The sequence below is a fragment of the Helianthus annuus genome, chromosome 16, assembly GCF_002127325.2.
Source record: "Helianthus annuus cultivar XRQ/B chromosome 16, HanXRQr2.0-SUNRISE, whole genome shotgun sequence".
NCBI lineage: Eukaryota > Viridiplantae > Streptophyta > Magnoliopsida > Asterales > Asteraceae > Helianthus > Helianthus annuus.
In genome coordinates, this window is record NC_035448.2 from 153626128 (window position 1) to 153653453 (window position 27326).

General features: G+C 38.1%; 3 protein-coding genes across 4 annotated transcripts; 2 read left to right on the plus strand and 1 right to left on the minus strand.

Annotated features, from left to right (window-relative positions):
- Positions 1-5139: 5139 nt before the first annotated feature.
- LOC110944422 (uncharacterized mitochondrial protein AtMg00810-like) lies at positions 5140-6066 on the plus strand. The gene has a single exon (XM_022186087.1). It carries the CDS (start codon positions 5140-5142, stop codon positions 6064-6066), a length of 927 nt encoding a protein of 308 aa, XP_022041779.1.
- Positions 6067-7384: 1318 nt separating this feature from the next.
- On the plus strand, positions 7385-26695 carry LOC110944421 (ADP,ATP carrier protein 1, mitochondrial). Its single transcript, XM_022186086.1, has 3 exons — positions 7385-7853; positions 7982-8356; positions 26381-26695. The coding sequence occupies exons 1-3, from the start codon at positions 7386-7388 to the stop codon at positions 26693-26695; spliced, it is 1158 nt and encodes a 385-aa protein (XP_022041778.1). The 5' UTR covers position 7385.
- LOC110864787 lies at positions 9149-22067 on the minus strand. 2 transcript variants are annotated; one of them, XM_035985346.1, is made up of 7 exons: positions 21865-22067; positions 21713-21783; positions 20905-20994; positions 20748-20788; positions 19377-19453; positions 9715-9814; positions 9149-9449 (listed from the first exon to the last, which is right to left on the minus strand). In XM_035985346.1, the coding sequence occupies exons 2-7, from the start codon at positions 21777-21779 to the stop codon at positions 9321-9323; spliced, it is 504 nt and encodes a 167-aa protein (XP_035841239.1). In that variant the 5' UTR covers positions 21780-21783; positions 21865-22067; the 3' UTR covers positions 9149-9320. The 2 variants fall into 2 exon arrangements, with proteins under 2 accessions (XP_035841239.1, XP_035841238.1); XM_035985345.1 differs by having other exon boundaries at positions 20748-20819.
- Positions 26696-27326: the final 631 nt, after the last annotated feature.

The window sequence follows — 27326 nt, forward strand, 5'->3', positions numbered from 1 at the left end:
GTGTGTAGGGAAGTAAGGACCACAAAACTGCATTTTTAAGTGATAGTTTAAGTGCCGGAAAGTGCCTAAAACTCACCCAAAGTGCTGAATTCAGCATAATTCAGCAAAAATCAGCTTTTTACCAAGCTAGTTACATGCAAAAATATGACTAAATGGTCCTGAAAGATTTCCTAAGTGTCGGGAATTAAAAGTGTTACAAAAGGTTACATAAAGAACACTAAACCGTATAATTTAGCACTTTTACGAACCGGTATCTAACGGAACAACCGGACACTACCCGAAACACCAAAATTACACTAGAAGCATTGTTTTATTATTTCTGAGCTAGGTATGATCCCCGAACACCCTAACACACTATATAACATCATATTAACTAAAACACCTAAACATACACTTGGATTTCAACTAGTTCTCTTAAACATCCATGACAACCCAACCCTATACCCCCCCCCCATGGTGGACGGTCACCAAGGGTGGACCCACCCTTGATCTTCCTTGATTTTATTTGATTTGCTAATAGATCTTGTATGTACTATTAATGACATATTACACAATGGTTAAAGTGTTAAGTTGGATATAAGAAGAAGATAATGGACTTGAACTCTCATTATCTTTCACACACCTTCTTCCTCTCTTCTCTCCCCCCCCCCCCCCCACGGCCGCAAATAACCACCCACACCACCACCATCTTCACTTCAATCTCATCCATTCTCAAGACATCACAAGGTGTTAGAAGCTAAGTTAAGAAGATTGGAGCTTGTGGATCTTCAAGGACCTTTCTCATTTGCTATTATCTATCACATTTGTGTGTGAATATTTGTATACTTTGTGTAATAGTTATATTATTTTAGGGTTAAAATAATATAACATAACAAAATACCAAGAAATTACAATCCAAAATATTACCAAAAATCTCAAGGAATAAATATACAAGTTACACGCATAATATTGGGAAACCGAACGAAAGAATGTAACTTACAAAAATATTCCGGAAAATACCTTTATAAATATGTTTCTAGTAAATAATATTTTGGACACAAGAAATGAAAATATGATTTTTATGATTATTACAAAGTTATATTATATTTTTGACAAGAGGGAAACATATATTTTGGCGATTAAAAATATATATGTTTTCTTGGAATTACTAGAAAATATACTATTTTTGGGAAAAATATATATTTTCTTGGATAAACTTGAAATACATTATTTTGGATAAAAATAAGTTTATATATATTTTCTAAGTGAGACTTGAAAATATATTGCTTTAGAACCACAAATATTTTTGCCAAAAGGAAAAATTATAAATAATTTTTCTAAGAAATAATTCTTAAATATATATATATATATATATATATATATATATATATATATATATATATATTCTGGGAAATGTATATATATTAGTGGACTTTTATTAGAAATAATATTCCGGAAAGTTTAATACAAAATTAAGTATAAGAATACTTAACAATTACAAGAAACTACATATTCTCGTACGTATAAATCCACACCGGAATACGACACCGATACATGGCAAGAAATACAAATACAAGAACATGGATATACATGTATAAGATACCCCCCATCCTTGGGAAGGAAATACGAGTATAAATACTTGAGAAGTATTATTACAAAAATATTGTTTTAACAATTATTCCAAAATTTAATATAATTTAAAGTTAAAATAATTATTATTTTAATAAGTGATTATAACTTGGAATAATATTGAAGACATAACAGAAACGTAACTCGAAAGCATTAATGCTAAGTCAAGGCACGACCCGTCCGTCTAATAGACATTAGTACATTGTAGGTAGTCGTGTTTGCCGAAGGAACGTGAGTTACAAGTACTGTAGACGCAAGACTGTGAATTCATGTCCCCCCTTTTCTTTTAACTGTTTTCAGTTTTATAACTTTGGGGGTGAAATACATGTTACAATTGTTTACAAACGTTTTATACATGGTATGGTTAGCTAAGGAAGGTTACTGCTTGATCATGTGAGTGGTGGGTACAACACTTAAGGCCATTAATCCTCGTCGTAGGACCGAGGGACATGAGTGATAGATCTATTTGGGTGTAGTGAGCCCACACCCATGAGGACCAGGGTGGCCCATGTGGTGACTATGTCCACATACTGAAGCCGTGGCAAAATCCGTTAGGTTTGAGTTTCCTACATCACTTCACACATACCATTGGCCTTGCAAACCATTGTTGATCTGTTTTTCCTTATTGCTTCCTACCAGGATTTACATACATACAGACATACTTTAAAGGTTATTCACATACACAGACAAACACATGAACTCGCTCAACTTTTGTTGATGTTTTCAAATTACGTGTATTTCAGGAAATTAAGTGGATCTGGCGGGTGTTTGGATGTTTCAAGAATAAAGAGTTGTCATCTGGAGTCAATGGGTTTAGGATGTGTATTTTAATCCTGGACGAGATACATGTCTCTAAACTCGGTTTTATTTAAGGTCTTTTGTCAAGTCCTCGTGAACTCTTTCAAACATGTTGCATGGTTTGTAATTTAAATTTGGAGTCTACGTTTCAGACAATTATGTTGTGATATTTTCAAACTTAAATTAGGATGAACATTTAATGGTTTAATCATATAGTGTTGTTATGATTGAATGCAATGGTATTAAGAAAGTCACACCATAATCACGCTTCCGCAAAAGCCAGGGTGTGACACCTTTAACTTAAATAATTACAGTCACAATCCTTTATTTGGAAAACTCATTACACCTTTCGTCCTTTAGCACTAACCAGGTTAAAATTTTTAGTTAAATATGACATGTGCTTTGCACATGAGGGTAGGTTAGTCATTTGGCCTTTTTATTTAAAATATATTTATAATAAAGCTTAAATTAAAAACCCTTTTCCACACCCCTCCCCCTCTCTCTGTAACTTAAATCAAACACTCTCAGCAACTTAAACCAAACACAAGCACCACCATCTATGGCTGTCAACGCCGGCCACCAAAAAAACCCACCGGCCACCAAAGAAACCCCGTCACACCGACCACCAATCCAGCCACAATCTCCGAGATTTGACATCGAGAGAGACTGTCTGTTTTAGAGAGAGAATGCTACAGTTTTTTGTTATGGAGGTATCTGCCATGGCCACTCTTCTCTCTCTCTCTCTCATCACTCTCATCAGTCTTCTCGTCCCTACTTTTTCCTGTTAATTTCTATATTTATCAACTGATTTTCCTGAAATCTCTCCACTTATGATCGTACACTTCGATCTGTTTTCTGCAGTTATTAACTGATTTTATTATGCAATCGACAGTGTCGGCGACTCGATTTCGTGTTCGTAGAAAGTTTCTAGCATGAATTGCGGTTACATCAGATCGATTTTGTTTCTAGCGTGAAGTTTAGGTTAGAGAACTTAAACTACGGAATATACTTATAGTTCTGTTATACCTAGGGTTTAATTGACGAGATTTATCGAAAACTATTGTGATTGTATGATTTACGATGAAATATTATGTGGTGAAGAATTGAATTATTGGCCGGGTTGAAAGGAAGCATAGGCATATTGTTGAAACTGGTTTGGCCATGTTATTTCATGCCAAAATACCCGTTAAATATTGGGTTGATGCCTTTTCTTCGGCCGTTTTATAATAAATCGCTTACCCACCACATTGCTTCATGGCAAGTCACCATTTGAAATTCTTTTATCAACAAAAACCGAACTACTCGTCCTTTAGGACTTTCGGTTGTCGTGTTTTCCCTTTCCTTCGTGATTACACTCCTCATAAATTATCTCCCAGGAGCATTCCATGCATTTTTATTGGGTATTGCTCTAAATATAAAGGATACCGGTGTCTTGATCCGTGCACCGCTCGAATATATGTTACGCGTCATGCTAGATTTGATGAACATCATCTACCATTTGATAAAAATACCACTGCTGCTCCAATTAACTCCCTTGATGTGACCAACTTTTTAGACATCAATTCTGATGTTACCCAACCACCCAATACTCACACCACTCAAAGTCAATCCTCCCCACAACCTTCGCACCTCACTTCAAATACTATTACACTTTTACCACATCAAACAACTTCAATAAATATCATCCCGAATGTAACAAGCCTAATTATCAATTCACCTAACTCAGCCCAACAAACCACCCCTTCCTCTAATCCGTCTAGCGCTAGCCCACCAACTGACCAAATTCCGCTACATCCACCTCCTCCTTCAAGCCTAGAACCTGTCGGCCCAATTTTTGTAAACCCAAGCTCAACAGGCCCACTTCCTGTTCATCACACACCCAATCCATCACCCTCCTCTACACCAACAACCACTCCTCCATCCTCACCCCACTCCTCTTCCGGCTCCACATCAGCGGATTCTCCAAATATTGATAATCCTATTCCTCCGTCTTTACCATCACACCCGATGATCACTCGTGCCAAATCCGGAATATTTAAACCTCATCATCAAGTGGATTTGGCACATTTAGCCAACATACCTCTTCATCGTGCTTTGTTTGCCACAAGCGACCCAAAAACTTTCTATGCTGCTTCCAAAGATACAAAATGGGTGCTTGCTATGGAAAATGAACTTCATGCCTTGCATAAAAATAATACATGGACTCTTGTCCCTCGCCCACCTAACGTTAATGTGGTTGGTTCTAAGTGGCTTTTTAGAACTAAATTTAAATCTGATGGCTCAGTTGAACGTTACAAAGCGAGGCTTGTTGCGCAAGGTTTTACACAGGTTCCTGGTCTTGATTATTCTCACACATTTAGTCCAGTGGTTAAAGCCACTACAGTTCGTACTGTTCTTGCCTTATCTGTTATAAACGGTTGGAAACTTCATCAGTTGGATGTCAACAATGCATTCCTACATAGGCATCTTACTAAAAATGTGTATATGGAACAACCTATGGGCTTTATTGATGCTCAATTTCCAACTCATGTGTGCAAATTAAACAAAGCTATATATGGCCTAAAGTAGGCTCCTAGGGCATGGTTTCATCGTCTCAGCTTGTTTCTCATGAATAATGGTTTTTCTTGTAGTCGTGCAGATCCCTCATTGTTCATCTATAACCATAACTCTTGTGTCATGTACCTCCTGGTGTACGTGGACAATCTCATTCTAACGGGCAACCAAGCCACCATCATGACTTCGTTCATTTCCCATCTAAACAAAGAATTCGCTATTAAGGATCTTGGGAAACTCAACTACTTCTTGGGATTGGAGGTTACCTACACCCAAAATGGTCTTTTCTTAAATCAATCTAAGTATACTTTAGATATTTTGACTCGTGCAAAGATGTTGGATGCAAAACCTGCACCAACACCTTTAAGCACCAATGTGCCGTTTGTTTCTACAGGTACTTTATATGCGGATGCTACACATTATCGTTCCATTGTAGGTGCTCTCCAGTATTTGACGATCACGAGACCTGATATAGCATATGCAGTGAATCAAGTCAGTCAGTTTCTTCATGCTCCAACTATTGCTCACTTTCAGGAAGTCAAACGAATTCTACGCTACCTCAAGGGGTCTCTTGCTTTTGGATTACACTACAGTCGTTCAACTCACACCTCGTTACTTGGTTACTCTGATGCTGATTGGGCTCGCTGCTTGGAGACTCGACGATCTACTTATGGTTATTCTATTTTTTTGGGTGGCAATCTAATTTCATGGAGTGCTAAAAAGCAACCAACCGTTGCGCGATCTAGTTGTGAATCTGAATATAGAGCCATGGCCAACACTGCTGCAGAAATTGTTTGGATAACGCATCTTCTTCAAGAACTTCATGCTTTGCCTCCGGACCGTCCAACTATTCTCTGTGACAATCAAAGTGCTATTTTTCTCACACAAAATCCTATTTCACACAAGCGAGCAAAACATATAGATCTTGACTATCATTTTTTGCGTGAATTGGTGTCGGCTGGGAAATTAGCAACTAAATTTGTTCCGACCAAGCTTCAGGTGGCTGACATTTTTACCAAAAGTCTTCCTAGTTCTCAATTTAATATCTTTCGGCACATGCTTCGTATTGGTCCTCCATCGTTCAGCTTGAGGGGGGATGTTAGATAACAATAACCTATGGTTTTATATTGTTTTATCATGTATTCTTTAGGTACCTAAGTGTAACTTCATCATCTATATATTGTCTCATGTATCATTCCTTTAATCATCAGAAATACAATTTACTCATTCATTCAGTCAGCGTTGACAGCCATAGGTGATGGTGGTGACTGTGTTTGGTAAAGGTTACAAAGAGAGGTGGAAGAGTTGTGGATAAGGTTTTTAATTTAAGTTTTATTATAAAGATATTTTAAATAAAAGGGCCAAATGACTAATATATCCTCATGTGCAAGGTACACGTCATAGTTAGCTGAAAATTTTAATCTGGTTAGTGTTAAAGGACGAAAGGATTATGACTGTAATTATCAAAGTTAAAGGCTATCCATTATAATCTGATACAAACATAAAGGACGAAAAGTGTAATTTACCCTTATTTATATTTACTCGTTCATGGGTTAATGTTTTTATTGTATAAGCAATCAGGAATATTATAGAAAAGGAAGGGGTCCCAAAAATCTAACTACATACTCTAAATTAAATGAAATAGCCACATCATAACGGTAAGCCACATTTTTTGCACCTTTGTTAACACCTTCTACTCCCTCTCCATGAATTTTTCTCCAGCTGGCTTTCTCATTTGGAGTCGCATCCTTTCTCTCTCTGATCAAAAGGGTATGTCATCATGCATAACTTCGTTTTCCTGTTGTGTGTTAATATACATCTATCATATTTTAGTAACACTGTTATAGCATTATGTCAAGCCGATCAACCAAGATTTAGTTAATTGAAACTCCAACATCTAGCAACTTCTGCTCAACCTTTTTAAGGCCTAATGTAAACTGATTCTATATAATCAGGTCATTTTGTACGAAAAGTAACCTTTTGCTTATGATTCTTAGGGCCTTAAATATTATAGGTCCCATTCTTTTTTTTTAAGTGGAGTCACCGTCCTTATAGACTTAGGGGGGCTCTTTCCAAATTACCAGGAGGTCTGAACCATCAAGAGCCAATATAATGTTTAACCATTTAGAGACAAATGTCTGACCAATTTAGATTAGAGGCCTTAACCATTCAGACTCAGTATAATGCTTAACCATTCAGAGGCAAATGTCTGAACCATTTAGACATCTGCTCGCGAAACAAACAATATGAACCATTAAGTGCTGAACCAGTAAGAGCTCTGAATCATTTAAGAGCTAAACAAATAGCCCCTTATAGTTTGGTCAATTAGAACATATTTTCTGATTGACAAAAAAGATGTCTTCTTAATTTTTGTTTTGGAATGATTACATAGCTTCTTAATACTTTGTTGTAAAGGTAGGGTAGATATGAATGAACAAGCATATCATCCAAGTGTTTCCCAAAAGATAGCTGGGAGTCCTCTTGCATCAAGCATTACACAACTCCATGCTTCTGATCACCATGGTTTCAAACAACCATATCTATATCCTAGCAAGAACTACACAAATGCTCCCTTTCAGTACCCAATGCAGCCACAATCTATACTTCAACCATCTCCTGATGATGTTCAAGATCTACCTAAAAAAGGGTTAGAAAGGTTCAAGATTGATTTCCTTATCGGTGGAGTGTCTGCAGCCGTATTAAAAACGATTTTTGCCCCGTTAGAAGGTTCTGTGCTCTTGATCGAGAACCAGTTCGAGATGATCAAGGCCGGTCGGTTGTCTCATAGCTATAGAAGTGTTGGTGATTGCATTGCTCGAACCATCAGAGATGGAGGTCTTGTTTCATTGTGGCGAGGAAACACCGCGAATGTCATTCATTCCTTCACAAAACAGGCTAGTAAAACAAATTTTAAAAATCTTGTTGTCTGGTTTTGAACTTTGATTGATTTTAAAGGTTGGGTAAATATGTAATAAATACATGTCATGTGGTTAACTAATTATGTGACTTTTGTGACATCCAGGGTTTGAGTTTTGCATTCAAAGATTACTTCAAGAAGCTTTTCAACATCAAGAAAGAGATAGATGGGAAATCGACATCGTTTGCATGTAATTTAGCATCTGGTGGTGCTGCTGGTGCTGCTTCTAGTTTCTTCGTGTATTCACTCGATCACGCAAGATTCCTATTGGAGAATGATGCTAAGGCTGCAATGAAAGGCGGAAGAGGAAGGCAGTTTAACGGCTTGATTGATGTTTATAAGAAGACACTAACCACTAATGGTATCGTTGGGCTTTATCGCAGGTTTAACATTTCGTGTGTTGGTGCAATCGTCTATTATGGCTTGTATTTCGGCTTATACGATACCTTGGAACCTGCCCTTGTCAATGTTGATCTTCAGGTAACTAGTATTTTTCGTGTTATTTTTTCAAAACTAAAGAAAAACTTAGTGTCCTTGTCACAAACACGTCAGCTATCAGATCGGATTTTCACATCTCCAATGTTTCGTTAACTTTCAAACGCACTTTTAAAAATTTTAGTATGTGAGTGAGAGAGGGGGAGAGAGATGGGGGAGGAGACCCACACCATCCATCCGCTCCCGTTTTGGAATTTTAGACGCAAGAAACATACGCCACCTCCAATGGGGGCATCTACTTTCTGGATGCCACCTAAGCGTCCCATTTTGAGCATTCGAGATGTATCGTTTGTTCAATTAAGTTCATGAACATTCGGTAATATGTTCATGAACATTCGTTCTTGTTCGTTTCACTACTAGAAAACTAGGTTTTTCCGACCGCAATTTTGGTCGCAAACCGGTCGCAATTGCCCTGTTGCGACCGTTTTTCGACCGGAACTACAATCGGAAAAACACCCGTCGCAATTGCTCTATTCCGACTAAGTTGCGACTGCTGCTATCTTTTCCGACCCGGGTTTTGCGACTTTAATAATGGTCACAAATATTGCGACTGTTCCTGGTTTTGTGGGACTTCGGTTGCGACGGTCTTGACGCGACCGTATTCCGACCGCATGTCTTTTACAAACTGCGATCGTTTTCCGACCGCCTGTCTTTTACAAACTGCGATCGTTTTCCGACCGCCTGTCTTTTGAAAAATTGCGACCATTTTTTTAGTCGCAATTTCTATTTATTTTTTAAAAAATTATTTTTATCCATTTTCTTTTTTAACCCTACATATAATGTCAATTTTAAATTTTACATATTATCAAATTTTCACAATTATATAAAACATCCCACTTGAAACATCAAATACCAAAGTTATCATAACAAAATACATATTCAAAACAAAGTATTTATACGTTTTGAAACCTAGCTTTTAGCATCGCTTCAATGTTTGCCATCCTCTCATTCATAGCCTCTTTCTCGCCTTATCTTTCTCTTTTTCCACCACCAATTCCGCAATAATATCGTTCAACCTTTCTTGTTCTTCTTCATTTTCTTTCACTATATCTTGGATAATCACGTTCAATCTTTCGATCTAATAAAACCAATGCAAAGTGAAATATTAATGGCCAGCATTATCAAAATTTATACAATTTATGAAACTGTTAGCTGTTTATACAATTATTATAGAATAAAGAGAAAAAGTCAGTTTGACTTCTAAGGTCAAATAGCCTATTTTTCAATAATATCCATACAAAAGTTTAACATATTATTGACTGAGAAGTGATTGCATGAAAAAATAACGTCAATATTTGAGTTTAAACTTGTTTAAACCAAACAACTTAAAAGAATAAACATACCTCTTGGTCTTGTTTGCCATGATGCTGAACACTAAAATCATTCTTAAGATTGCTTAACCCATATACTTTTCCTCTCTTCTTTCCCCCGGAAGCTCGGTACCACATGTGACAACTCGAGTTTCTGAGATTCCATCTTCGTAGCATTGCACGTTAATTGTTTAGATTGTTTATTGACACGACTTGTTTGTTTCACAACTGTACACGTTGGTAATATATTAAATCGTTGTGTGACTAATATGTTTCGTATGGTGGGTGTTAAGTGTGTTTTTATAATTATTTTATGTGCAATACACGTGTTGGGTGTAGATTGTAGTATACATGATATGTATATAGATGTTATATGTATATTGTATTGATTGTTTGATTGTGGAACCCTACACCCGAAAACACCCCACCCGAAAGCATTCTCCCCACGAAAACACCAAAGTGTTTCCGTCCCATAAGAAGTCGGCAAAAACAAGTTGGGCTTTGGCCCATTAGTAATTGATTTTAATTATATTGTTTCCCCAGTTCACGTAAAAGTTTAAGGACCAAAAAAAAAAACCAAAACCCTAGAGTCTCCATGTGTACGACGGCAACTCTCTTTGCATCCGAAGCCAAATCCCTTTTTGTTGACCATTCTTAGTCTCGGTTAGTGATTTTCTTTCGTTCAGTGGTTTGATTCTTGATTTCGATATGCTGATGTTATGAGATTATATTATGCTTTTCCATGAATGATCTGATGGTGTTATGATGACCTTGATTTGTTAAATGATGGCTGAATAACAATTGCTAGATTATGTCGTTGGTTCTTGTTTGGCATGAAGATGATAATGATCTGACAACTTGTCATGTGCCATTGACTAATTAATGAATGATCCTTAGATGTTGATGATACAATGAAAAGTGACTGGTAGATTATGGTTACTATTAAAGCATATGTCGAACTGCCGATTTGAAATGATCATGATTGCTAGTGAATTGATAATTCATGTGATTACTTGTTTGGTCCAATGAGAAGTTTAGGATGTGCATTGTTTGGTCCTATGAGAAGCTTAGGTGGTGCATTATTTGGTCCAATGATAGTGAAGCTTGCAACCACTATATAAATTGGTCAAATAGAAATATGAAAAGGATCTGCACTTGTCGGCCAATGGTGTTGAAATTGACAAAAGTAAATATGAGGAGCATATGATGTTGAGATGGTTTGTATAATAGGGAATCCATTTAATCTGGTGCATGATCGGTTGTATTTTTTTTGTATATTGTAACACACTTTAAGGGTCCGAGTTTTTTATATAAGCAACACTTAGTCTAAATTGTTGAGATGATGCTAGTCCGACTTTTGTTAATAAGAAACAAAGTCTGGACGTTTTTAAAGGGGTCCGAGTTTGTGCAAAGGGGACCCTTGGTCCGAGTTTTGTTTGTAGGAGGGGTGGTCCGACCCTTGTGACCCATACATGCTTGGTCCGACTTTTTGACCCTCACCCACACATGTCCGAGTTTAACCCCCATACTCCCTGTCCGACTTTTAACCCCCCTCACTTATGTTATCCGAACTTTGATGAATGATAAGAACAGAATCTGACTTTTGTGATGTGCTAAAGTCCGACCATTGAATCTTAAACATGATCCTCTGTTATCTTATGCACGTAATCCTATTCATTATGTAACGTAGTTAATCATGTACACATTATCTTTGCTAAGTTGTGAACTCTAATTACTTGTTAACCCTTTTAAGTTAACTAGTGCAGTTAAGTTGATATTCCTGTTACATGTGTTAACGGTGTTAAGTGTTAACCACGATAAGTGTAATAGTTCTGCGAAAACATGTTATCTAGTTAAGCATGATGATCTTGTTAAACACGACGAACCTGTTAATTGTGTTACTGAATAACCTTGTACGTATTAACCAAGAACACTATCGTATGTGATACATGATGTTAATTGCCAAACGCTTTGTGATATAAATTACCTGCGTATTAATATGAACATGAACTGATTTATTACACGTGCACACAATAGGACTTGACTGATTACTTGTGAGTGCATAACATAACATAGCATACCGAGCAAACCAAGGTGAGTTCACACTCTTACTAAGGCATGGGATTCCCAGGGCTTGGGAATGGGATTGAAGGAATAAGGTTGAATAGATTCGTACTGACACTAAAACTAGACTACCATACCACTATCCTCGGTTGTGAAGGATACTTATACATATTACTATCCTCGGATGTGAAGGATACCTATACCTACTACTATCCTCGGTTGTGAAGGATACCTATACCTACTACTATCCTCGGTTGTGAAGGATACTTATACATATTACTATCCTCGGATGTGAAGGATACTTATACTTAATTACTATCCTCGGATGTGAAGGATACTCACGTAAGACCTACGTGAACTTATACTTACTACTGTTCTCGGATTGTGAAGAACACATATGGTTACGAATAGTCTAGTGGTTATACAACGTGGGAAACCCCCACCAATAGAACGTACTAACGGCCCAGTAGAGCCACCTGTTACATACGAACTTACTATTACGCATTTCCTTTCTGTGAACTCGCTCAACTAGTTGTTGACTCTCTGCTGCATGCCTTGCAGGACATTAGATACATATGGAGCTTGCACAGGGAGGAGCAGGTCGTTGTGGAGCATGGATCGTGGATGTTTTGCTAAACTTTATAACACTTAAACTTATTACATACTTTGGGTTTCATGATTATGCTTCCGCTACTAAAAAACTATGATTATGTTTTGATCACCTATCGTATTGAATGATTGGTTTACATTTGTTATATTTGATATTAATTACATGTTCAATATGATTGGTGGCTTGATCCTGGTCATGTCACGCTCCCAAGCGGTGATACTCCGCGTGTGGATTTTGGGGGTGTGACAGATTGGTATCAGAGCCATTGGTTATAGAGAACTTGGTTTTAATATGGGAAAACGTTTTTATTAAAACCAGACTATAACCAGAACAGTGCTCTCAACGATCCACAACGACGCTTCGCTCCACGTGCAAGACTCGACATCCTAGGTAATAAGGTTTATGTTTATTACCTGCTTGCTAGAATTGCATAGAACTTTGCTCGTAGTATGCTTACATTACTTTGCTCACTACTTGTTACTGCTTGAGAACACCTATGTGCCTACACTTTTCTGTCATCGCACTACTCGCTAACCATTCATACTTACGCCACCTTACTGTTCGATCATGTCTGGACGTGTTAACATGACTCAAGCCCAGTTGACGGCTCTCATTAACGAACAAGTTGTTGCGGCACTTGCAGCCGCACAAGCAGGAGGTATAACCTGCTATTCTAGACCTATCCTAGGATGTTAGATCCTACTCTCGTGACCCAACTATCGCGCTTAACCTTGATCTATCTTTCTCGCGCAACGGGTCAGAACGCATAGCAACCTGTCTGCACATTCAAGAACTTCATGGACAGTCGTCCAAGCACATTCAGTGGCACGGAAGGAGCAGTGGGACTACTCCATTGGTTTGAGAAGCTCGAGTTAGTGTTCGAGATGTGTGAATGCCCTGAGACTCGCAGGGTTAAGTACGCCACTGGCACGTTGGAAGGAATCGCGTTAACTTGGTGGAACGCGCAAGTACAAATCCTAGGGTTGGCAGCTGCTAACGCCACCCCTAGAACGAATTCAAAGAACGCATTAAAAGGGAATACTGCACGCGTGATGACATCCACAAGTTGGGAGTGGAGCTCTACCATTGGAAAATGACGGGGTCAGAAATCGAAGCTTATACGAAACGGTCGAACGAATTGGCCATCTTGTGTCCAACCATGGTGGACCCTCCAAGCAAGCGTATCGAATTGTACCTCAAGGGTCTAGCCTCAGAAATTCAGAGCCATGCTACATCGGCTAACCTCGACAATATCCAAGACATTCAGTGTCTTGCCCATCGCCTCACGGATCAGGCAGTGGAACAGAACAGGCTGCCTAGTTGTATCAGCGTTATTACTACCGCTACCACTTCTGCTACTCCTGCTACTCCCAGTGACAACAAACGGAAATGGGATGGGGATTCCAGCAGGGGATCAGTTTCCGTTCAGTCTCAAGCACAGCAACGCAGAACTAATGACTACCAGAATTCGAGCCAGCAATCATCTGGCAGTCAGGGACAGGGTGGATACCGGGGAGTACACCCACTATGTAAGAAGTGTAACAGGCACCACAGTGGAAGGTGTCGCAAGGAACGTTGTCAAGATGTCTCAAGCTAGGGCACGAAGCCAAAGATTGCAGGAGCTCACGACCTGCAAACCAGAATCAGCAACTTCCACCACCAGTTCCCCAAGACCCACAGCAGCAGCAGCCACAGCGTAGAAATCGGGGATGTTTCCAGTGTGGGGCAGAAGGTCACTACAAACGGGATTGCCCTCAGTTGAACCAGAATCAGAACCACAACAATAACCAGGGCAACGGGAACAACAACCACAACGGGGGAAACAACAACAACAATGGCAACGAGGCAAGAGGTCGAGCTTTCGTGTTAGGACGAGGAGACGCAACGAACGATATTTGAACTTATAACTTATTTTGGGTTTTCTTTATTATGTTTCCGCTACTCAAATAAAGTTTGGCTTGAACATCAATCGTATTGGGTTTTATGAATTATATTAACTACTATATTTTATGTTTGATATGATGGATGGTTTGATATTATTGAACGCACCTGCCGTATTTATGGACCTTATGAACAGGGTGTGCAAACCCTATCTTGACAAGTTCGTCATTGTATTCATCGACGACATTCTAATCTACTCCAAGAGTCAGGAGGAGCACGAGCAGCACCTACGCCTTATCTTGGAACTTCTTTGAAAGGAACAACCGTACGCCAAGTTTTCAAAATGCGACTTATGGCTTCGTGAAGTCCACTTCTTAGGCCATGTGGTGAACAGGGATGGGATTTTGTAGTATACTGTGATGCATCCATCCAGGGTTTTGGATGTGTGTTAATGCAGCACGACAAGGTCAATGCTTATGCTTCGCGCCAACTCAAGGTTCACGAACGGAATTACACGACGCACGATTTAGAGCTGGGAGCTGTTGTTTTCGCGCTTAAGATATGGCGACACTACCTGTACGGTACCAAGTGCCCTATTTACACCGATCACAGGAGTCTCGAGCTACTGAACGACTACGAATGCGCTATTAAGTATCATCCAGGCAAAGCCAATGTTGTGGCTGACGCTCTCAGTCGAAAGGACACTCTACCTAGACGCGTACGAGCCATGCAGCTCACTATTCAGTCTAGTCTTCCTGCACAGAAACGAACTGCTCAGATGGAAGCATTAAAGCCTGAAAACGTCAAACCTGAAGCCTTACGCGGCTCAAGGCAACGAATGGAACAAAAGGAAGACGGCGCTTACTATGTAACGGGGCGTATTTGGGTCCCATTGTATGGCGGTTTACGAGAACTTGTGATGGATGAAGCTCACAAGTCTCGCTATTCGGTACATCCAGGTTCGGATAAGATGTACCACAATCTCAAAACAACATATTGGTGGCTTAGCATGAAGGCCCACATCGCTACTTACGTTGGCAAGTGCTTGACCTGTGCGAGAGTCAAGGTGGAATACCAGAAACCAGCGGGCCTACTTCAGCAACCCACGATACCGCAATGGAAATGGGAAGAAATTTCCATGGATTTCGTTGCAGGCCTACCCAGATCTCAGCGTGGAAATGATACCATATGGGTGATCGTGGATCGACTCACCAAGTCTGCACACTTCCTGGCTATAAAGGAAACGGATAAGTTCTCCACTCTCGCAGACGTTTATCTTAAAGAAGTTGTTTCGAGGCACGGGGTGCCCACCTCCATCATTTCGGATCGGGATGCACGATTCACGTCAGAGCTATGGCAAGCGATGCACAAATCTTTCGGCTCACGATTAGACATGAGCACAGCGTATCATCCTCAGACGGATGGGCAGTCTGAGCGAACAATCCAAACTCTTGAAGACATGCTTCGGGCGTGTGTTATCGATTTCGGCAACGGCTGGGAAAAGCATCTTCCGTTAGTGGAATTTTCGTATAATAACAGTTATCACACCAGCATATAAGCCGCTCCATTCGAGGCATTGTACGGACGTAAATGCCGGTCACCTCTCTATTGGGCAGAAGTGGGGGATAGTCAGATTACGGGTCCAGAGATTGTAGTGGACGCCACAGAAAAGATTGCACAGATACGACAACGCATGGCGGCAGCACGCGACCGTCAGAAAGCCTACACGGATAAGCGTAAGAAGCCGTTGGAATTCCAGGTCGGGGACCGGGTTTTACTTAAAGTCTCACCCTGGAAGGGTGTGGTTCGATTTGGTAAACGAGGCAAACTCAATCCACGGTATGTTGGACCGTTCGAAATCACTGAAAGAATAGGCCCAGTAGCCTACAGACTGAACCTACCAGCTGAACTCGGTGCAGTTCACAACGTATTCCACGTGTCGAATCTGAAGAAGTGCCTATCAGATGAGACCCTTATCATTCCTTTTAAGGAACTCACTATCGACGAGCGGTTGCAGTTCGTCGAGGAACCAGTTGAAAATCACGGACCAGGATGTTAAGGTCCTCAAACACAAGAGAATCCCTCTTGTTCGAGTTCATTGGAACTCCCGACGTGGCCCAGAGTACACCTGGGAACGCGAAGACCAAATGAAAGAAAAGTACCCCCAGTTATTCAGAACCAATGCATCCACTACTGAGACTGAAGCTACTACTGCGGAATTTCGGGACGAAATTCCAAATCAACGGGGGGATGATGTGACACCCCAGGAAAACCAGTAAACAATACAACTTACCTAGCTTCCTCAGTAACTGCATGCTAAATTTCGGGACGAAATTTCTTTCAAGTTGGGGATAATGTGACAACTCGAGTTTCTGAGATTCCATCTTCGTAGCATTGCACGTTAATTGTTTAGATTGTTTATTGACACGACTTGTTTGTTTCACAACTGTACACGTTGGTAATATATTAAATCGTTGTGTGACTAATATGTTTCGTATGGTGGGTGTTAAGTGTGTTTTTATAATTATTTTATGTGCAATACACGTGTTGGGTGTAGATTGTAGTATACATGATATGTATATAGATGTTATATGTATATTGTATTGATTGTTTGATTGTGGAACCCTACACCCGAAAACACCCCACCCGAAAGCATTCTCCCCACGAAAACACCAAAGTGTTTCCGTCCCATAAGAAGTCGGCAAAAACAAGTTGGGCTTTGGCCCATTAGTAATTGATTTTAATTATATTGTTTCCCCAGTTCACGTAAAAGTTTAAGGACCAAAAAAAAAACCAAAACCCTAGAGTCTCCATGTGTACGACGGCAACTCTCTTTGCATCCGAAGCCAAATCCCTTTTTGTTGACCATTCTTAGTCTCGGTTAGTGATTTTCTTTCGTTCAGTGGTTTGATTCTTGATTTCGATATGCTGATGTTATGAGATTATATTATGCTTTTCCATGAATGATCTGATGGTGTTATGATGACCTTGATTTGTTAAATGATGGCTGAATAACAATTGCTAGATTATGTCGTTGGTTCTTGTTTGGCATGAAGATGATAATGATCTGACAACTTGTCATGTGCCATTGACTAATTAATGAATGATCCTTAGATGTTGATGATACAATGAAAAGTGACTGGTAGATTATGGTTACTACTAAAGCATATGTCGAACTGCCGATTTGAAATGATCATGATTGCTAGTGAATTGATAATTCATGTGATTACTTGTTTGGTCCAATGAGAAGTTTAGGATGTGCATTGTTTGGTCCTATGAGAAGCTTAGGTGGTGCATTATTTGGTCCAATGATAGTGAAGCTTGCAACCACTATATAAATTGGTCAAATAGAAATATGAAAAGGATCTGCACTTGTCGGCCAATGGTGTTGAAATTGACAAAAGTAAATATGAGGAGCATATGATGTTGAGATGGTTTGTATAATAGGGAATCCATTTAATCTGGTGCATGATCGGTTGTATTTTTTTTGTATATTGTAACACACTTTAAGGGTCCGAGTTTTTTATATAAGCAACACTTAGTCTAAATTGTTGAGATGATGCTAGTCCGACTTTTGTTAATAAGAAACAAAGTCTGGACGTTTTTAAAGGGGTCCGAGTTTGTGCAAAGGGGACCCTTGGTCCGAGTTTTGTTTGTAGGAGGGGTGGTCCGACCCTTGTGACCCATACATGCTTGGTCCGACTTTTTGACCCTCACCCACACATGTCCGAGTTTAACCCCCATACTCCCTGTCCGACTTTTAACCCCCCTCACTTATGTTATCCGAACTTTGATGAATGATAAGAACAGAATCTGACTTTTGTGATGTGCTAAAGTCCGACCATTGAATCTTAAACATGATCCTCTGTTATCTTATGCACGTAATCCTATTCATTATGTAACGTAGTTAATCATGTACACATTATCTTTGCTAAGTTGTGAACTCTAATTACTTGTTAACCCTTTTAAGTTAACTAGTGCAGTTAAGTTGATATTCCTGTTACATGTGTTAACGGTGTTAAGTGTTAACCACGATAAGTGTAATAGTTCTGCGAAAACATGTTATCTAGTTAAGCATGATGATCTTGTTAAACACGACGAACCTGTTAATTGTGTTACTGAATAACCTTGTACGTATTAACCAAGAACACTATCGTATGTGATACATGATGTTAATTGCCAAACGCTTTGTGATATAAATTACCTGCGTATTAATATGAACATGAACTGATTTATTACACGTGCACACAATAGGACTTGATTGATTACTTGTGAGTGCATAACATAACATAGCATACCGAGCAAACCAAGGTGAGTTCACACTCTTACTAAGGCATGGGATTCCCAGGGCTTGGGAATGGGATTGAAGGAATAAGGTTGAATAGATTCGTACTGACACTAAAACTAGACTACCATACCACTATCCTCGGTTGTGAAGGATACTTATACATATTACTATCCTCGGATGTGAAGGATACCTATACCTACTACTATCCTCCGTTGTGAAGGATACCTATACCTACTACTATCCTCGGTTGTGAAGGATACTTATACATATTACTATCCTCGGATGTGAAGGATACTTATACTTAATTACTATCCTCGGATGTGAAGGATACTCACGTAAGACCTACGTGAACTTATACTTACTACTGTTCTCGGATTGTGAAGAACACATATGGTTACGAATAGTCTAGTGGTTATACAACGTGGGAAACCCCCACCAATAGAACGTACTAACGGCCCAGTAGAGCCACCTGTTACATACGAACTTACTATTACGCATTTCCTTTCTGTGAACTCGCTCAACTAGTTGTTGACTCTCTGCTGCATGCCTTGCAGGACATTAGATACATATGGAGCTTGCACAGGGAGGAGCAGGTCGTTGTGGAGCATGGATCGTGGATGTTTTGCTAAACTTTATAACACTTAAACTTATTACATACTTTGGGTTTCATGATTATGCTTCCGCTACTAAAAAACTATGATTATGTTTTGATCACCTATCGTATTGAATGATTGGTTTACATTTGTTATATTTGATATTAATTACATGTTCAATATGATTGGTGGCTTGATCCTGGTCATGTCACGCTCCCAAGCGGTGATACTCCGCGTGTGGATTTTGGGGGTGTGACACCACAATTCTTTGTCAAGTTCTCGGTGTTCGCTACTTTCCTCCCCATACTTCTCCAAAAGATATCCCTCATATTTCACCTACAATAAAATTGTTATGTAATTATTTATTATTTATAAAAATAACACCAGATATTTGAAGTTATAACAAAATGTCTCAACTTCTTCATATTTTATCAGTCTATTAACCCATTCATCAGCTGTAAGTAATTGGGGTAATCACGGTTTTCTGATTATTTAGGGATCCATGACAAATGGTTACTGAGAAGCGCGTGCAGCTCACAAGGAACAAAATTTGAAGTTGACCAACTCGAATTCGCAAGCTTTCAAGGCCTGTTTTTTATATTTGGAATGGCTTGTTTTCTTGCGCTTATCATATACATTGCACTAACAATACGCCAATTTTACAAACACTATCCGGACCTGTCTGAGACAACTGGAAGAAGCATCCAATCGGGACCCATTAAAACATTCATTTCATTTGTTGATGAAAAAGAAGAGACGACAAAAGCGCATTCAAAGAGAAAGTTTTCAGAAGGAAGTTCAAGCACGACGTATGCAAATAATGCTGCGATGCAGAACTATAATAGCAACAGGACGTACGCAGATAATGCATCGTTACAGAACTATAATGGCAGCAGGATAGATATGTCAGTGGACACCCTCAAATGATCTAAATGTTGTAATGTCAGTCATATTTAGATTAATCTCATAGTTTTATGGTTGATCCAAACCCTATGTAATGTCAGTCATATTTAGATTAATCTCACATGTTACTTTATATATAAAAGATTTGCATCAATTTGCGTAGAGTTGATCATATTTGTTCACTTCAACCGGTTAAAACGTACTTATAAATTTACATCAATATCCACCTTAGAACTAGAACCGTTGGGGAGGAACAACTTTACGGTCACACCTTGACACCGCTAGCTACACAAAAATTTATCCAGGGTAAAGACATGGTCAACCAAGTCAAACCTCTAAATCTGCTGTAAAAGTTGTTACATACATATACAGCTAACTAACTGCCTAACTCTTTTTAAATCAAAATGCTTAAGCTAGATATACCTTTTACTTTAACTTTGGTTTAATTTATCTTTTGAAACTGATTTAATAATTTTAGAAAAAAATCATACTGTTTATAAAGTGTGAGTTTTTGACGTTACATCCGTAATACCCGAAGTTATTATCTGTTTATAAAGTGATGAATCAATGATTTTAATAATGATTAAGAACTTAATAACATCTTCCGTTGTAGTCTACTTAGTTAGGATACTCGGCTCTCACCGGAGAGACCCGGGTTCAAGTCCCACATAAACAATAAAATCTTCATATTAGTTATCAAAACCCTACATCAAGTGAAGAAACTTACCCAAGTCTCATGTGCCTCCAGATAGTTTTTTCTTAGCAAAACTGCCTCCACCATATTGATCTGTGATAAATCCTATGATAAATCTTACTATTATAGCACAAATCACTTACACGTTAATTGGCAATTAAAAAAGAACTCTAATTACACGCTTATATACCTTGTTGCTGCCCTGTTCTCTTGTTGTTGCCCAATTCTCTTGTTGCTGCCATGTTCTCTTCAGTGACCACACCTTGCCCCCTGCCGCCTCCTGCCACAAACAATTACATAAAAGTACTAGTTAGTAATATGCTAAAACACTTAACAATTAACCGACTGCAAAATGGAGGAAATAAAGAGCTAAAGACAGAATACATGCATACAAATGGTTACATGGGTATGGGGACCAACGGATGGACTACGCGGGTCACCAAGGGGTAATGTCACCTATCATTATGCATCAGTGTTCCACTCGCAAAAGAAAACATAATTAATCTCTTAAAACTTTACAATCCTATTATAATAGCGGGATGGCAGTAGCAATATAGTTAAAGAACAATTTTCTATCTTCTTAATAAACGACTAACTCACACAAACACAGTAAACCTACTCGTAATCTACACCAATGTCCATCATTGAACAAGAACGCTCAACCATTTACGGAAGAACACTTTTACTACACACCTTGATACTGCATTACCACTACACTGCAATACTTTTGGTAACAATCTTCTATCCACCATCAGCATTCTAAACAAAACACATACAAATAACAATCTTCTATCCATAAAATAACCTATGTTTACAGTTTCTACAGCATAAAATAACTGTAAATCCATATAAACAGTTATCATATCGAAATCGAACACACGATCGAGTTATGAACAAACATGAAGTCATGAAGATAACAGTGATTTAGGTCTACTACTGTCTACCAGCAGAAAAAAGGAAGAAATTAGGGCAAAATTAGGGAGAATAAGAGACCACACCTTGCCCTCTGCCACCTCCTGCCACAAAACCACGACATCTACCGGCATCTGTTGTACTACGTGCCATGATACTACAAAAAATAGAATCAAATTAACCTTCAAATACCTCAGATCCGTGAAACGATGTGAAATCGAGAACAACTTCGATGTACCAGCAAAAGTGTGATAGAAATTGGTTAGAGGAACGATTAAGGAGTCGCCGATCTAGGTTTTATGCAGATCAATTGGTAGATCTTCGGTGATGTGGAGGAACGATTGGGGAATCGCCCATTCGCCTATCTAGGGCAGAGTCTGTTTTTGGTTTTGAGAGAGAGAGAGATTGGGGGAATTAGGAGCGGGATATGAAAATTTTAAAGGGATTTATTTCCATTTCCAATATATAAATAAGCAACACTTTCATGCTTTATGTTGTTGTAACATATGCAATGGGAGTTTTTCGAAAAAAATTGCATTTTCCACTTTTAACCTAAAGGTTTTATTTTTTGAATTTTAACCCCAATGATTTTTTTTTACTTTTTATCCAAAGCTTTTCATTTTTTTGCAATTTAACCCCAATACTTTTTTATTTTCAATTTGGTCCCTCATACTTTTCATCTCTCGCAAATTTTTCGTTTTATGTTTCGTTCTAAATTTTGCGAGTCAACACGCCGTAACGTGTGTGTGGGTTTAACGTTTTCATTTGTTTTTTTCCCATTTGACAATATTTTTCTCCGTTTGACAAGTTCGTAGCAATCTGCGAGTACTAGATCGACTTCGTTATTATTATATGCGCTTTATGTTTCTGTCTAATTTCTTCACATTAACACCCCGCAATGGGCGTGCGTGGTTCAACGATTTTACGTCGGTTTTTCGTTCGGTGTTATTTTTACTTTTTTATTTTATTTTTACATGTTTTTCTGATGTTTGTGGTCGCTAACAGTGACGTGACATTAGTGCTACTTGGCACGATTTTACGAACGTATTTAACCTGTTAAGTTTTTTACTAACACTTTGCTTCAAGTTTACCGTTATATCTCCTTTACTTAAGAAAAACTAAATTTTTACTTGCATATTTTATGTACGTGTCGATATAAATCCGATTTGCTCTACGTTTCGACATAAACTTTTTCTGGAAACGAGTCAGGTTATATATAATACGTTATAGTTAAAAGTTAACAAGTTAAATAAAAAAGTGTCGAAAGAAAATATAAAAGAAAAAGTATTGGTTAAGGAAAAGATACAAATTTATATACTATTAAAGAGAAAGGTCGGTGAAGACCTTTCTCTTTTAACCCTCAAATTTTGACTTTTTCATTTCTTTAAGGCTCTTACACTTTTAAGTTTTTCCAATTTACACCTTTAATTTTTTGACATTAAACATTATTAACACTTATCTTTAAGTAAATTGCACATTCACTTCTAACTTTCCGTAATTGACAACTTTGACCTTCGTAACCTTTTCTACTTAATAACTTGACACCTCCTTTGGTTTAAATGACTTTTACAACTTTACACCGCAACGTGTACAAATTATTATACTTTTTTTTATCTATATTCTACTTATTTTGTGTACGTTCAATGTATTTGAAAGCAATTCGGGTCAAATACACTACGTTTTCATTCGAAGGCGATGTAATTTTTTTAAGTAAAGAGTCGGGTCAAATATACAGTACAAATACGAGTTACTTTAACTTTCGACGCCGCCGCAACGTGCGGCGGGTCAAAATCCTAGTTATATTTAAAGAGAAAGCATTTTTGAAGAGTCAGTCTTAATGATAAATGTTTCTAACCTCTTATATTGATGCGATATTATGACTAAAAAAATCTCATTGTTGGATTGAAACTTGGTATTTGTTTGTTTGGTTTGAAAATTATTTTTAGTTCGTTTAACTGAATGCAAATCTTTTTTTAAGGGTCTTCAAAACAGGTTAACCAATTATAAAAGGTTCATAAAACAATTTAAACGGACTGTAAACGGTTTTATACTTTTTGTAGTTTAATCCAGCTGATCATTCTAACTTCTTTTTGAACACACTTTTTGTTGAAGTTAATAGAATGATGTTAATTGTGTTATTTAGACGTATTCATTTACAAGACAGACAAGTAATCCTATGGGAACAAACAGCACACAGCTGATACAAGCCTATAAAGAATCAATAACTTTCATTATCTATAAATTAATAATCACTTAAGAAGGGAACATTTAATTCAATATCCCTTTTATAACCCAAATCCAACGTTCATGTGTAAGTGTTCTTCTTTAGCTGTTGACTAGCCACAAAAGGAATGCGCTGATGATTTCTACTAGACAAGTTGCTGCACTCTTCCACTTCTCATGATCACACCTACAACTAGCTCTCTACAGTCTTATTGTTAAAGATATGATCATAATTGCAAGCTGATACTGGCCTTGCAGGCATAAATCCTCATGCAAGCAAAGTTGGCCCGACGGCCCGACCCGTTTGTATTTTTTTTTTTTTTTGGCATAAATCGAAATAACCTATCAACTGGCCAACGCAAGACCCTTGACTGCAGACAAGAATTGATAATACGATTTTGATCCATAAAAGTACAGGCTGAATATGCAAGAAAACTACCAAAAGATGATTGACAACATGATTTCCTTTCGCACTCAAAAGAACACTTGTAGTGTTTTGTAATAATTATTAACGGATCAATACTTTTACATCACTAGCTTTGCCTCTCTGTCGCAACTCTGAAAATTGGATAAATAAGACTTGTGTTTACTCTATTGATCCTCTGAGCCTTTGCCACTTGGCGGTGATATGACACCAAGAATAACAAACCCGCCCAAGATAACGATCAAGACACCCAATATATTCACTAACATTGCTTCTGCAGAATAACGCGATATTATGTTGTTGGTTTGAAGAAACGTAGCTTTTTCTAAAAGGCCAGTAGCACAAGCGGCAACTGCAAGCACGTAAATGTAGACTCCGAAGAAGACATGCCATGGCAGCAGTGAAGCCCTGCTGTTTCTTGAACCACCGGGATACCAGAACGTTGCAAATCCAGCTCCCCACTAAAACATGCTTCGAACCCGTGACCTTGAGTGTCCTAGTCCTCGGGCCGGTTTAAACATTAGTACTTGATTAAAAAAACAAACGGTGCTTTACCTTTCCAGTCTCATCCCTAATTTTATTTAGGACACCTGTTATCTCGGCTTCAAGGGTCTGAACTGCGTTACAACCCGGTTGCAACTTGAGCTTTCCTTTATTGAAATCGAGTATGAAATTATAGCATTTTTCAGATAAAAATTATTGTAAGTACCGAAACATATCTAAACAAGAATGCTTCCTGCTAATTATGTTATAGAAGATCCAGATTCTCATTTCATATACGTCTGCACGAATAGGGGTGACAATTCTGATCTCAGTGAGTCATTGACAGTTGATATTTGATCAACATCATGAGCTGATTAGCCTCAACAACTTGATAATAAGCAGTTTGCGGTGGTTTTTATAATGACAAATGCTTTAGTCATATACCTGATAAACGAACGGTTGAAAAGGCGTCGAAAAGAACGGAGCCGCCATAAACACACACAGTGGCTTAAATTCAACCGTAGATCAAACTACTGCTGAAATCAACAAAAAATGGCAGATCGATCGGTCAAAACTGAGCCATTAAACAAACTTGCAGTCAAGTGACCCGTTTGACGATTAAACTGACCCATTAAACAAACTTGCAGCCAAAACAGGCATTTGCAGCCTTTGACCCATTTGACGATTACAAAACAAATGGCATTTGCAGGAATTATAAATAAACTTCATGAAAGCGTAGAAACTAAACTGCAAGCAAATATAATATACCATACCATTAAACTGTAAAAAGTAAACTACCATGTTCAAATTACAACAGAATTTGTGAAACAAAGTCAAAATTTGATGAAAGAGGAAGATGAATATTTTGTCTGATTGAAGTTCTAAACTTATATATTTTTACCCTAGAACTTATGACTATTTGCAGTTTTTACCCTAAACAATGATGAATAGTTTTTTGCTTTTTCTATTTTTTCTTGTATCTGCGACCGCTTTAAACGGTCGCAACTTTTGTTTTTTATATATTTCTCTTATTTGTGACCGTTTTATACGGTCGCAACATTCTTTTTTTTGTTTTTTTATTTGCGATCGCTTTAAACGGTCGCAACTTTTGCTATTTTTTTATTTTTCTCGTATTTGCGACTGTTTTCCGACCACAAAAATTTGGCCACAAAATTTGCCACCGTTTTGCGATCGAATATGGATTGGTCTTTAATTTTGCGATTGTTTTGGTTTTAGTCACAAATCGGTCACTAATTTTGCGACCGTCTTATGTTAGTCGCAAAATTTGGTCGCAATTGCCTAGTTTTCTAGTAGTGTTTGTTTATGTTGTTCATTAAAGATATTTTAGCATTTATTTGTTTATCTAAACTTTTTATATTCTTTAATTCTTATTTATCTAATTACCCAAAAAAAATATAAAATAGGAAACCATATCTTCACCTTGTTTATGCACCTTCGTTCAACGATTAGGGATTCAAAGTCTAGAGTTGCTTTCTTTCACCATCCACCTCTAGTCACCGTCATCTTCGTCGATTTTATCTATGTTCGTTTGTGTTGCTAATTGTTGGTTGGGTTCTAATACTGATGATTGTTGGTTGGATTGTGTTTGGGTTGCATTTTTCAGGATAGTTTCTTTGCAAGACTTTGCATGGGTTGGCATATCACCAATCTAGCTGGACATGCGTCGTATCCGATTGAGACACTGAGAAGAAGAATGCTGATGACATCTGGTCAAGCAGTTAAGTTCAAGAATCCAATAGATGTGTTCTTTGATATAGTGATGAACGAAGGGGCTAAGTCTCTCTTCAAGGGTGTAAGTTCCGTCCCAGCCCGAGCCATTGTTGGTGCTGGTGTAATCGCGGGTTACGACGGATTGCAAAAGCTCATCTTTGGCAAGACATATGGATCAAAGGTTTACTTAGAGCATGTTTTGTCTTAATCAAGTCATTTTATGCTATATTGTGTGGATTTTATGCTATTTAGTGTAACTTTTCAAACAAGGAGTCAAAATAATGAAGCAAAATTGGGTAAAAAAGCCAAAGTTTGGAGCAAACAACCAATTTGGATTACTAGATAAATTGGGTTGTACGTAATCAACTACGAAACCATTCAATTAACTTTGGGTAGGAATAGGAATATAGAGAGTGTGTAAATATAGGATGGCAAAAGATTAAATACACCTTACTATACAAATATGAACTCAACCAAAAATACCTAAAAAACACAGGGGGGTTAGGTTTTTTTGGGGGTGGAGGGGTTTAGGTTTTTTTTTCTGGGGGGGGGGGGGGGTTAGGTTTTTTTAGGTTTTTTAGGTATATTTGTAGAGTAACTTTGATATTTATTGATAATTACAAAAATGCCACCTTGTCTTTTGAGTTTTCCTTCAATTTGTATGTTTAGTATGTTAAGATTATTTGTACAAGAACTTTCCCCAATATAACATAGGCAATGATCTCTAGATCAAGTGGTGGAAGGTTTGCATTTATCTTGGTAAGTTTAACTGCCACTTGGTTCTTAGGAGACATAGAGAAACCTGGGTTCGATCCTTGAGCCAAACGGGTTTTACTGGT